The 12,505-nt window shown below is 38.5% G+C and overlaps 1 protein-coding gene across 1 annotated transcript in view; it reads left to right on the top strand.

Annotated features, from left to right (window-relative positions):
• ush2a (Usher syndrome 2A (autosomal recessive, mild)) overlaps window positions 1–12,505 on the top strand; it is a 208,171-nt gene that overhangs the window by 37,666 nt on the left and 158,000 nt on the right. Inside the window, 4 exon segments of the mRNA XM_025907082.1 lie at window positions 1,937–2,030; window positions 9,750–9,945; window positions 10,970–11,100; window positions 11,521–11,728. Of these exon segments, the coding sequence (XP_025762867.1) occupies window positions 1,937–2,030; window positions 9,750–9,945; window positions 10,970–11,100; window positions 11,521–11,728 (629 nt within the window).

Genomic DNA, 12,505 nt, shown 5'->3' with positions numbered 1-12,505 from the left:
GTTACTTTATAGTATGCTATGCCATTTGAAAGATATTGTTTCTAGTGTGTTTATTTAATTTAAATATTTTGTATCATTAGAAGAGCAAAAAATTTTTCAGCAAGTGTTGCAGAACAGAACATAAAAAACATTTCAGTAAGATGTGCCTGTTGCCCACAATTTTACATGTGCATTGAAGACATACACATTTCATTAAAATTATTCATATCAAAGTCATTTGCACTGGAAATGAATTTAACCTGTCAGGTTCCAAGTGTAAAGTACATGTAGTATTCCTCCTTATATACAGGACAACAGAGTAAGTAACCCATAGTGAATAAGTAGTTGTCCTTTGTCAAGCCTCCTGGATGCTCTACTAAGACACTTCCATCTGCTAAAACCAAAGAGTATTTCCAGTAGTCAGAACACATCAGACATGGACTATGTCCTGTTTTGTGTTAAAATCGAGGAAATGCAACTTAGCGTAGTGCATGGACCTGATTCTGCTGTCTTTGGAGTTCATCTGTGAAAGCGGTTTAGGAGTCCCGCTTAAAGCTTCTTGAGTTTTAGCTTGCTCATCTTCCAGCATTAGTTGTAGTTTTTACCTCTCGGCTGTAAAAGGGTTATGGGCTGTTGTCATCCTCCCAGCCAGGTGGGCAATACAATAACTCAAGAACAAGGCAATGTCGGAGTTTGAAATTGATACCATAGGTTCTTCTACTAAAAGTCTTGGACGAAGTTCAAATCTTGAGGTCACGGTCAGAGATCAAGTTTTCTAAAAATTTTATGGATGCAATAACTCAAGAAGGAAGTCATCAAGGATTTTCAAGTTGATATCACAGGTGCATCTACTACAAATCTCAGATGGGTTTGAATTCCAGTGACGCTGTCCTCTGACCTTGACCTCAAGTATTCTGAAAATCTTGTGAATGAATCGATGTAGGATTTTCAAATTGATACCATAGGTGCTTCGACCAAAAGTCTTGGATGATTTCAAATCCCAGTGACCTTGACTTCAAGGTTAAGATGAATTCTTAAAATCTTGTGAATGTGATTATGAATAAGTTGATGTAGGATTTTCAGTTTTATTAGGAGGCTGAGGGGTAGTACTGGTGGCCATCAGTTTCTTTTTTTTCTGCTGTTTTTGAAACAAGATAATTGGCTTTTAAAATGTGAAATGGTGGGCTTCAGGCTGAAGTTTGTTTATTTGTATGCCAACAGAGAAAACTGGATAGGTTACATCGCTGTTTGGTCAAAATGTGGAAAAAAAAAAGTGGCCACACAGAAACCTACGATTTTAGTGCAGCCCAACTGCAATCCTACTTTGGAAGTTCTCCTCAGTTCAAGCTTCATTTGCTCCAAAAAAACTGTTTAAATATATCTATTAAGCTTGATTTTTTGGTAAGTTTTTTTAGTATATATTTTAATTTATTTTATTTTTTATTTTATTTTAGGACAGATCTCCAAAGCAATGAAGCTAAAAAGTGTGTTCTACCACAAATCAAAAATAATGTATAAAAAGGCTTGGTCAGGGGAAATGATAGAGATAGTTTTATATATATTTCTTATTTGATTAATAAAGTCACCTTTTAACAGAAAGTGGCATTAAGAGAGCAAGAGGTGAAAGGATACACAGAGAGAAGAATGAAAGAGAGAAAGCAGCTGAATATCTGAATGAATAATTAAATGACTGTCGTGTGCACACGTGTGCGCATGTGTCTGCTACCTGTTATGTTGCTTTAATGATTCTCAGGATGGCATTTATAAATGTTGAATGGAAACTTTCCAGTAGCACTAAGGAGCTCTTGACTGAAGCATTCGGGGAGGGAGAGCTTTTCCCATGTTGTTTTTGCTTTTTCTTGTCACATTTAATAAGGGAATTAAAACATTTCAGCATCAAAGTTTTAAAACACAGTTTCAGTTTGTTTATTTTCAATGTTTCTCTGTCTTTGGGAAGGTGTGAGTGTCACGGCCATGCAGACCATTGTGATACCAGTGTGACACCATACAGATGCCTGTGTTTGCCAGAGAGCCACACAAAGGGGAACAATGTAAGTAACAAACATAAACTCTTATATCACAAATCACAACCACTCTTTTAGTAGTAGACCCGACGTACCTTGTGGGTAGTGCTTTATAAATGGTGTAAAGTGGTCCCTCATTTATCGCGGGAGTTACGTTCTAAAAATAACCCGTTATAGGTGAAGCCTGCGAAGTAGCCAACTTTGTTTTTTACAATTATTATAGATGTTTTATGGCTATAAAACCCCTCACTACACATTTTATACACTTTCTCAGACAGGCATGAACATTTTCACACTTTTTTCTCTTGTTTAAACACTCTCAAAGTTTAAACCTTTGTAGAAAAATAAGTCCAGTATTATAGAATCAAACCAAAGGCACCCTTTGACGGTGCAAAACGTTTCGTTGACAGTTTTATGTTTGTTGAGGAGAAAACTTACAAACATACAGTACAGCACTTCAGAGTCACACTGTTAGCGATCGAAGATTTATGTAAATTTGGCAATATGAACGCATTCTGCACTGACAGGAGACACGGCACAAGATTGTTTGACAATGGTCTACAGCCAATCAGGACGCAGAACACAATGCACTAAAAAAAAAACGTGCAAAATTGCACACAAAAAAAAATCTGCGAAACAGCGAGACTGCGAAAGGTGAACCGCGTTATAGCGAGGGACCACCGCTTTGTGAAGTCATCAGAATTTCATTTTGACACGTCCTACATATTTTGGCACAACATTTGTGGATGGGTTTCATTTCACAATAATTAATATCTACATTTGATCCAGGCACACAGCATATATCATGTTTCAACTCAAAAGCACATACACACATACAAACACACACACACACACACTCATCACAGAGGAATCCCCTGGGGGAAAACCTCCTCGTGGTCCTAATTAAGCACTTTCCTTCTTAATGACAAAGAACTTCTTTAATAAATTATGGAAAGATGTGTGTAAGCACACACACTCACACACACACACACACACACACACACACACACACACACACCTACCATAACACAAGTATTTATTTGAACACTTTTCTTTCTATCTTGATTATATATTTATTCTAATGGTTTTTAAGAGGTTTGTGAGGGACTGTTGAGCTTTTTCATGTTTCTCAGAAAATTGTTGAGTAAGCCATCTTGTTTTTTGGAAACATCCTGCAAAACCAGGCAGCAACGGTCAGCAGTCAGTGGTTAGCAACTGATATGATTTTCATGATAGAAAATTAGACCAAAAGTGGATAACAAGTAGAAAAGGAACAGATGGAACAGATGAGATCAAAACGTTAGTATGCATGCCTGAAATGAAATCCAGCTTGTTTATATGCGGACCACAATGCTAATAGTGATGACTGATAAAACTCATTCGATATTTAAGTTCATTTAGAAAAGTTTTCATTTCATTACCATATGTAATGGAGAATTGCCTTTATCAATAATTATGGCCATGATTAAACTGTGTATTCATTTATATCCACTAAAACAAACGGACCTAAAGTCTGCCTAAAGTTGTTTTCATAAAATTTTAAAGAAAATGGTTTTATGTGTACGTGAATTACTGGAATGCTACATCAACTAAGTCTTACAGCAGTTAGCTGGTTAATTGCTACGTAAGTTCTTAAGTAAAATATAGAATCTTTATTTTTGCAGTCTGTAGTGTTTCTGGTTAGAGTTGCCAATCATTTAAGGTGAAACCGAAAGTACGTTGTGAGTATTCACACACTGGTAACAGAATGAGTAGTTTGACCTAAACCATCACTGTTTGACCAGATGTTAGTTTGACTGGAAGCTAATACAACTTGTAAGGTAGTAGTAGGCATCACCCTAAGAAAAACCCCTTGTAGTCTGCAGTGAAATGTTCGATATGACGGCTTCACCTCACTGTAGCACAGGACAGCCTGCATTATTCACTACTTATGTATCATTCATACACCTGTGTCTGTGCATTAGTTTGTGCATGTGTGTGTGTGTGCATGTGTGTATGTGCAACAGAGTACATTGATGAAGACGCAGAGCTGTCAGCTAGCAGCTGTTAAATTTCTTTCTTTTACTTTGCTCTCAAATAACAGACAGCCTCCTACACACACGCATGCATTTAATAATTTTAGTCTTACATGAACACTAAAATAAAAGTTATCACAGAAAGTGCTCTACACACACACACACACACAGAACCTAAACTTCAGTCATAATCTTCAGACTATGACAAAAAATTACCCCTTTTTTTCCTCCTTTTCTCCATTTTATACACCACATTTGTCGTTCCACTCTTAGGTCCCTGTCCCACCTCCGCCCTCTTCTCTTTGTCGATCGCTCCCTCTCTCACACACTCTGTCTTTCTCTCTCGGGTCTCAGTTTAAATAATGTCTCAAATCGACTAGAACAATTACATTCCCTCAGCATGCATCTCTAATCAGTTCTCTTTCTTTTTCTGTTTGTATTTCGCTTCATTTCACTCAGCTGTTTTTTCTATTCCCTCTCACTCTTTATTGCCTCACTTTCTAAGTATTTAATTCATTCCTGTTTGGCTCTGTTTTTCATTTTTCATTCTGTATTTCCTCCTTTTTTTCTTCCTGTCTCAGGTCGATCCATCCTCCCAAGCTGCTTCTTTCCTTTTCTCTCGTACATACATTACTTCTTTTGTGTTGGAGAGATGTAGTGGAATAAGCATGGATATATTTTATGTAAATTAATCTCTACAGAAGCTACACTTCTGTGAAATACATTAGTGTGTTATATGTGCACGTGTCTTTATAGAGTCATTTTTTGTGTGTGAGTCTGTGTGCACTTTCTTTTTTCCCGAACCTGTCCATGTCATCTCTCTGAGTGAATATTCAGGGCCTTTCTTCTGTCTCTGTAATATTGGAGCATAAAAGGCTGTGGGGAATATTAGCGTTTAATATTGCATGCGTTCTGTTGACTTGGATCGGGCTAGCACCATGACGGATGTTGTACTAATCTGCAGAATTTCCACAGTGACATTAAAGTGACAGAAATGCTCAGACATGTGTCAAGATGATCAACAGGGGCCTTAGAAAGCACACTTAAACTCTTTCTCCATCTCACACACACTTAAACACTTGTGCGCACTAACGGACACACACGCACTCTCCTTTTGATTCTTTCTTATGTGCACTCTGTGTCAGACTTGATCTCTCATTCTGTCACTCTGTCTCTGTTTGTCTACATAACTGATGGATTCCATCACATTTGAAAGTTATATCATATACTGCATTGTACATCAGATTACTTGGTTTTAACTTGCAAAATGCCTGTGTCAGTTAATGGTTCTTAAACTCAAAATTCAATTTTTGAACATTAAATTTGCCTGAACCGTCCTCTTTTATCAGCACCTGAAATCATTAAGGGAAGGTTAAATCAAACTTGATTCAGGACAAGTGAACCAACTTTATGACTGTGTGCATGTGTGTATGTCTTGGAAGAGTTAAAGAAAATGTTCTTTAACAATTAGTTTTTAACCCCCTCTACATATTTTTGAATACATTTAGGACCTGGTAAAAGGTGATCACAGTGCAGAGTAGTAGTTCATCAATCCTTGCATCCATCCATTTTATTTGGAGGCAGCAATCTGAGTTGAGACGCCTAGACCTCCCTGTTCCCAGCCATCAAGACCTTTTGCATTACTGCAGGTTCTGCACCGCTCTGTCTCAGTATCTGCTCCCTTCTATCCTCACTTGTGAACAAAGTCCAGAGATACTTCCACTTGGGGCAGCTTCTCATTCCAAGCCGAGATTGGACACTCTACTCTTTTGTGACTGAGAACCATGGCCTCAGACTTGAAACTGCTAATTCTCATCCCAGCCATTTCACACTCAGCTGCAGATTGCCCCAATGAAAGGTGCAAGATGTCAATTGATGAATCTAAAAAAAAAACACACATCATCTGCAAAAAGCAAAAACAAGATCCTAAGGCAACCAAATTGGACACCTCTTCACAGCACCTAGAAACTCTGTCCATAAAAAGTAATAACTTATTAATTGAATTAGTGGATAGGAGCATCCCTGGCAGAGTCCAACACCCACTGGGAATGAGTCCAGCAATGCAAACCAGTTTCTTATGGAACATATACAGGAACTGAAATGGCCCCATTGCAATGGGCCCAGTACCCAATTCTTCCTGAGCACTCCTCACAGAAGACGCTAAGACATGAGGTCAAAAACTTTTTCCAAGTCCACAAAACACAGGTACATGTGTTCTTCCCTTGAATATCCATTGGAGCAGTGTTTCATGCCCAAGATGCAAATTGATCCTACTGAATCTGAGCTTCAGAGAATTGGTTGACTCTTCTCAGGGGAGGTGGAGACGTGTGGTCTAAAGAACGGTGACTACCACCTCAGTTTGCAAATCCAAAGGCACTGTCCCAAACTTCCACAAAATGTTGCGGTGGCACATCAACCAGAACAGCCCCAAAACATCCTTCAGTGTGCTGTTGAAATTCCACTTTTTTGGATGGATGTTGAAGATGTCTTGGATCAGGCCTTTTGCCAGATGCTCTATAATATATTTCACTATGCCAAGCCAACTGACATCTTGCACTGCCACTGGTCCAACTATGTATCACTATGTGGTGATCGGTTAACAGCTCAGCGCTCCTCTCTCCTCTCAAGCCATACAGCTGTAGATGTGATGAAATTATTATGAAATCAATCATCAACCTGCGACCTAGATTTCTCTGGTGCCAGATATGCTCAAACATAGTAGAAAAACTGTGATTAGAATAGAAGTTGCCATCCTGGAAATTGTAGAAGTGTTTTGTATTTATATATAATATGTGCCCTCTGAATTGGACATTGAACATGTTTTTCTGTTTTTATCCATGTGTCTGAGAGATATTGATGGCTAGTGACATTAAGTGGCATTGTCCAGGATCTCTGTGGCTCAAGTGTGCCTCAGCAGCAGATTTTCACCTGCACAGGGGTTAACTGGGTTAACTTTAGATACACACAACGTGGATATGTACACACAAATTTGCTCACACATACACAAGCCAGTGCCACGACCTTTCCAGTGAGAGCGTGAAATTGGTCATGGCATTTAGGATAAGATGAGTTGTCCCAGCAGCTTTACACATACACATACAGACACACACTTGCCTACACACACACACACACACACACACATACATACACAAACATACACAGTTGCCTATGACAGGCCATCTAAATGTCCATTACAGTAGTCTCCTCACTCAGCAGGTTTTGTCCAAACATTCAAGAGTGAAAATAAGATGTTATCCTCTCCTTGGCTTCACAGTCCAAAACACACACTTTCATTCATACTCACACACATGCACCCTTTAGCTTAACTCTATGTTTTTTGTCTTTGCATTGAGCTGGAATGAATGTTCTGTCATGAAACTGTTGAAAAAGAAAAACAATGACAATAAAGAGTCATGTGATTAAAAAAATGTATTCACTAACAGAAATGCCAAACTCAACAATTAGATTAGTAAATAACTTTTTTCTGTTGTTTTGGGTTCACATTGCAGTGACTATATGCAAAAGATTAAAGCAAATAGAATTAAAGGAACTTAAACTCAGTCTTATGTGCTGTTCTTTTTTTTTTTTGCTGTGAGTACTGTGTGCAGATGATGGAGCGCCATCAAAACCTTTTGTATGAGGAAGAGAATGAACGTTTGCGCTCTTCTTTTAACTGCCAAACACCAGTCCCTCGACTAATTAGCAGGCAGGGAGAGAGAGAAGGTAACGCAATGTTGAATGAAAAGAAAAGAGAAGAAAGAAAAAAAAACTCCCCCTTTCATTTGGTATGGTAATATTTCCTGCTCACATACTCACTGTGGCTATGAGAACAAGCAGTTGGGGGACAGTAGAGACAGGGGGAAGGGAGTGAGGAATGGGAGAGGTGGGAAGCGGGGAGAGATGTACAGAGTGATTTGTTTTTCAGATAGAGGGGAAATGAAGGAAGGAAGTGTGGGAAGATAGAGGAGACACAGAGGTAGAGGAGGCAAAAAGAGGAATGAAAGAGTGATAGAAGAGTGGAAAACTCCCGCTCTTGGACTCATCCCCAGCGGATAAGACGAAGAGTGAGATGTAGTGAGGTTTTTCTATTTGGAGTGCAGAAAGAAAAGTACCTTTGATATGTGAAACGGTTTGGGGCATAGAGATGCTGATAGGCAGACAGGAAAGCACAGACAGATGGGCAGAAAGAGAAAAAAAGCATGGACAAACGTACAGGAGGGAACTTATTGTAGGTAAGACATCAGATGGACCTCAGGCCAAACAGCATGGCAGACAGATGAGCAGGCAGAGTGACAGAACAAACAGGGACATGCAAACAGCTCAGTGCTCCTGTGGAATTACGTGTCCCAAGACATACCCCTGCCTGTGTGTAGTTGTGTCTGTGTGTGTCCTTGTAGACTTGTTTCTTTTTGTCTGTTGTTGTTTCTCTGTGTTGATGATTGAATATATACATCACATTTGAAGAGAATTTTCTTGCTGTTTCACTAACTTGTGCTAATAATCAGCCAATCAAGCAGTCAGCAGTCCTCTTGATGCTGACTGCAAACATTTATTTGTTTTAATTGTTAGATGTAATCTAAAATTTGACACCAAACTGCAATGGTGCCACTTGTAGAACTATGAAGCACTTTTTTGATAAGTGGATCCTTGTGCGGACCTTGTGCATGTTGTAATTATGCTGGCATTAATTTTATTCATGTATCCATTGCTTCTTGTTGTTTGTCTCCTTTTATGCCCCACATTGTCCCCTGCTTATGGATTATTTCTGGGCTTTGCTTCCTCTTCTGTTCCCATCAGTTTTTCAGTTCCTTTTTACTTTTACTCCATTCACTCGCATGCAGCACGAAATAGGAACCTCTTTCCCCATTTTGATCTACTCTCTCCCCCTCCCTCTCCCTTCCCCTGGCTTCCCTTCTCCTCTGTGTGTCATACATAATAGGCCCAGTACAGGTCTGCATGTGTCACACATGGGAGGAACTCCTGTGTTTTTTAATACATTTTTAATCCCACCATTTGAAGCCCCCCTTGTCCACTATAATTTGTACTGACTGCTGAACAAAATCAAAGGGCTTGTACTTGCTGCTTCTCGCCTCTGCTGCACTCTGCTACAAAAAAATGCATTTTTTATCACACACACACACAACCACACACACCTTGGTATGTTTATTTTGACATGAAAGTGGGACTCTGAGAGCGCTGGCAGTTACAAGTCATTCCTCATTAGTAGCAGTGATTTCCCTATGCTCTCTGCATGTGTGTGTGTGTCTATGTGTGGTTGAATGTAGTGTTTTTATTTCTAATATAGCAGAGAATACATCAGTATTATGTGCCATTATGTGTATTATTCTTCTCTCGTTAGATTAAAAATTTCAGTGGGCCTTCAATTTTACAATTTTTATTTTTTCTCCACTTGCTCATTTATTTTCTCCAGTTTTTACCATCCTGATATCACTCTTTGTTTTATAAAAGCAAACATTTCACTTTTTATGGGATGATTTTTCTGTACAGTTTTGTTTTGTTTTAGTTTTTTTTTGTCTTTTTGAGTGAATATGTATTTTCACGCTATGACAGCTGTGTAGGGTTCAAGTTTCTGTTAATAAATTATTTTTTTAACATGGGTGTGATATTAAATGTATTATATTACTTATATGTACAGTTTAAAGTATGTCACCGTACACAAATCAAAAATGTACATCCATATATATTTACGCGGTGTAATTGTGCTTCACAGTGCGAAAGCTGTGCACCACTCTACAATGACAAGCCATTCAGGTCAGGTGATCAGCTCCAGCCTATGAACTGCCGACCTTGTCAGTGTCACGGCCATGCCCTCTCCTGTCATTATGATGTCTTAGCTGATGACCATCCAGATGAGCATTATCGAGGAGGAGGAGGTGTCTGCGACAACTGCATGCACAACACCACAGGTACAGATTTAGCAAAGGCAAACTATATGCTGTATGGCTAATGCAAACGCCTAGGTTTGAATCCACCCCAAGGCTGTTTAGTGTCTTCCACAGGTCTTTCTCCCAGCTTTCCTGTCTTCTCTTCAGTATAAACGAATCAATAAAACATTTACAAATGCAAATATTGAAAACCCAGTTAATTTTTCCAAAGGACGAGATAAGACACTATGAGTGTTGTAAAGGGCCACACTATTAAGAACTCAGTTCTCCTCAATATTAACGTTATCTCTTTATAAGATTATTGGTGTGGTCCTCCACGATAGTCCCAGTTTCTAACGTGGCCCCTTGGGAAAATGACTTTCCCACACCTGTAGAAGATTTAAAAAATGATTGATTGTAGAAACACCCTTCAAGTGCATTATGTTGATGTTGCTCAATTACATAGCCTAATCTGAGCAGAGCTAAGGCGAGTGTAAATGAGAAACCCACAATTTGTTGTAACAGTAAAACAATTTAACTCTCGTATCTTTTGTTACATTAGAGTTGTATAATCAGATGACTCCAGTGATAACCTAAAGCAGACTTTATTCTCTTTAAAAATAAATAAATAAAAAGAAATGAATGTTGTATTCAGTACCTAAAACTATTGATTGATACTGAGAAGTCATCTGGAATTTGTTTACTGAGGTCATTTTATTGTGTTTTCTTCGTGTGGATGCATTTTACTAATTTTCATGGGGTGTCTTAAATTTCACTTTGTTTTTGTCCTTATAGATACTGATAAATGTAAAGACACTGGTAAATTTAATCATTCTTATCCCTTTCGGTTCGGTCTTATAGCCTCAAATCCCTCTTATGTGTAAATTCAATCATGCAATACTTTTTATATTTTTTTCATCAGGCTAAAAAGCACCTTTCCATTTAAACAATTATGGTTAAAACTGGACATTTTCAGCACAGGTATCTCTTTTGTGCTCTGTGTGATTTATCTATTGACTTTTTTTTTTCACCCTTTATCGCCTTGTTTCTCCATGTTTCCTATCAGGTAAGAACTGTGAGCAGTGTATAAGTGGGTTTTTCAGGCTCGAGGACCGTGATCCCACTTCAGTTGATGTGTGCCAGCCTTGTGACTGTTACACTCCTGGAACGGTCAACGGCAGAATGGACTGTGTGCAGGTAGACACCATTACATTCAATATAGAACGATCTTAATAATCAATACAGGATGTGCATATTAAGACTATTGTAATTATAAATTACATTCTTTGAAGTAATAATTTTACAAAAAACATTGCAAGACCTATTGCGATTGCTGAGAAGGAAATAGCACGCTGATTTGGTGACACCTTTTAAGCATCAGCAAATACAAATTCACTTCAACCTTGATCTGTCCGTGCAAAGTGAAGTGATTTGGTTCCTTGACTCTGTTTTGAAATGCGTAACTTTCACATTTATAATCTTAGAATACTTACATTTTATTATTTAATATTCATATTTATATTAGAAACATTAGAAAAGAAGAAGAAAGTAAAATACCGCTTTATCACTTTAATCTGTGATTAAAATTTTTCCCTCTTTCTCCGTTTGTACTTTCAGATAGGAGGTCAGTGTCACTGTAAAGCTGCAGTAACAGGCCGTCAGTGTGCAGACTGTTTGCCTGGTTGGTTTGGTCTCACAGCCTCAAATCCAAATGGTTGCAGTTCCTGTAACTGCAATGACATGGGCGTCATGAGAACCTCTACAGGGGCAGTTTCCAGCTGCAACCGTTACACAGGACAGTGCCTTTGTAAACCCCATGTCACAGGTAAAAAGAAAGCTCAGTTTTTACAGGTGTAAATGGTGAATGTCTTGTTTTTGAAAGAAAATCAAAATCTCACGTTTAAAGTTGTTTGTGTGTGCATCTGTCAGAGAAGACTGTTGAAGCTGCTTCTGTCAACAGTACTCTTTATGTGTAGGTGTAAAACATAAGTTTTTTAGGCATCTTCCTAGATCCTTTTCATGAAAGTCAAGCATTGAAGTTGAATGCTGAGTTAAAATAATATGCTGATTAAAGGGTAAGATCAGCTGTCGTTTGACCTTGGTATGTTACCACAACAGCAAATCATATCAGCTAAAAAAAAAATCTGTGATTTACATTTTTTTTCACAAAATGTCCTTAATAACTTTGTTAATAACTTTTTAACAGTTTCTTTATTCCAATGGTTATTTAATTGTCCAGTAGCAGCATCTTAATTAATACATAGGAGTGCATATTGAGGTGTACGCAAAACCAAAAGAAGTGGGTATACTGGGTCCAGATGACAAAACATGCACACTGATGAACACACACACACACGCACACTCATATCCCAAACTGTTGTGGCAGCCAAAATAAACAGGCTTTTCTGCTGGCGGTGCTTCCAGCCGTCGTGCTTCTCTTTGTGATAAATGGTTTCACTCTCTCCCCTGTGTGTCTTTGAAGACCAGGCTCATATGAAATGCAAAACCGGCCAACGCTCCTCAACTCAACGCATCATGGTTATTGCTAAGCTTTGCTATCAAGGGTCCACATTGCGTGTGTGAGTGCGGGCATGTGTATAAG

Source organism: Oreochromis niloticus, linkage group LG1 (genome assembly GCF_001858045.2).
Source record: "Oreochromis niloticus isolate F11D_XX linkage group LG1, O_niloticus_UMD_NMBU, whole genome shotgun sequence".
Lineage (NCBI taxonomy): Eukaryota > Metazoa > Chordata > Actinopteri > Cichliformes > Cichlidae > Oreochromis > Oreochromis niloticus.
The sequence above is the reverse complement of the archived record's forward strand: the minus strand, read 5'-3'. Positions and strand labels throughout refer to the sequence as shown.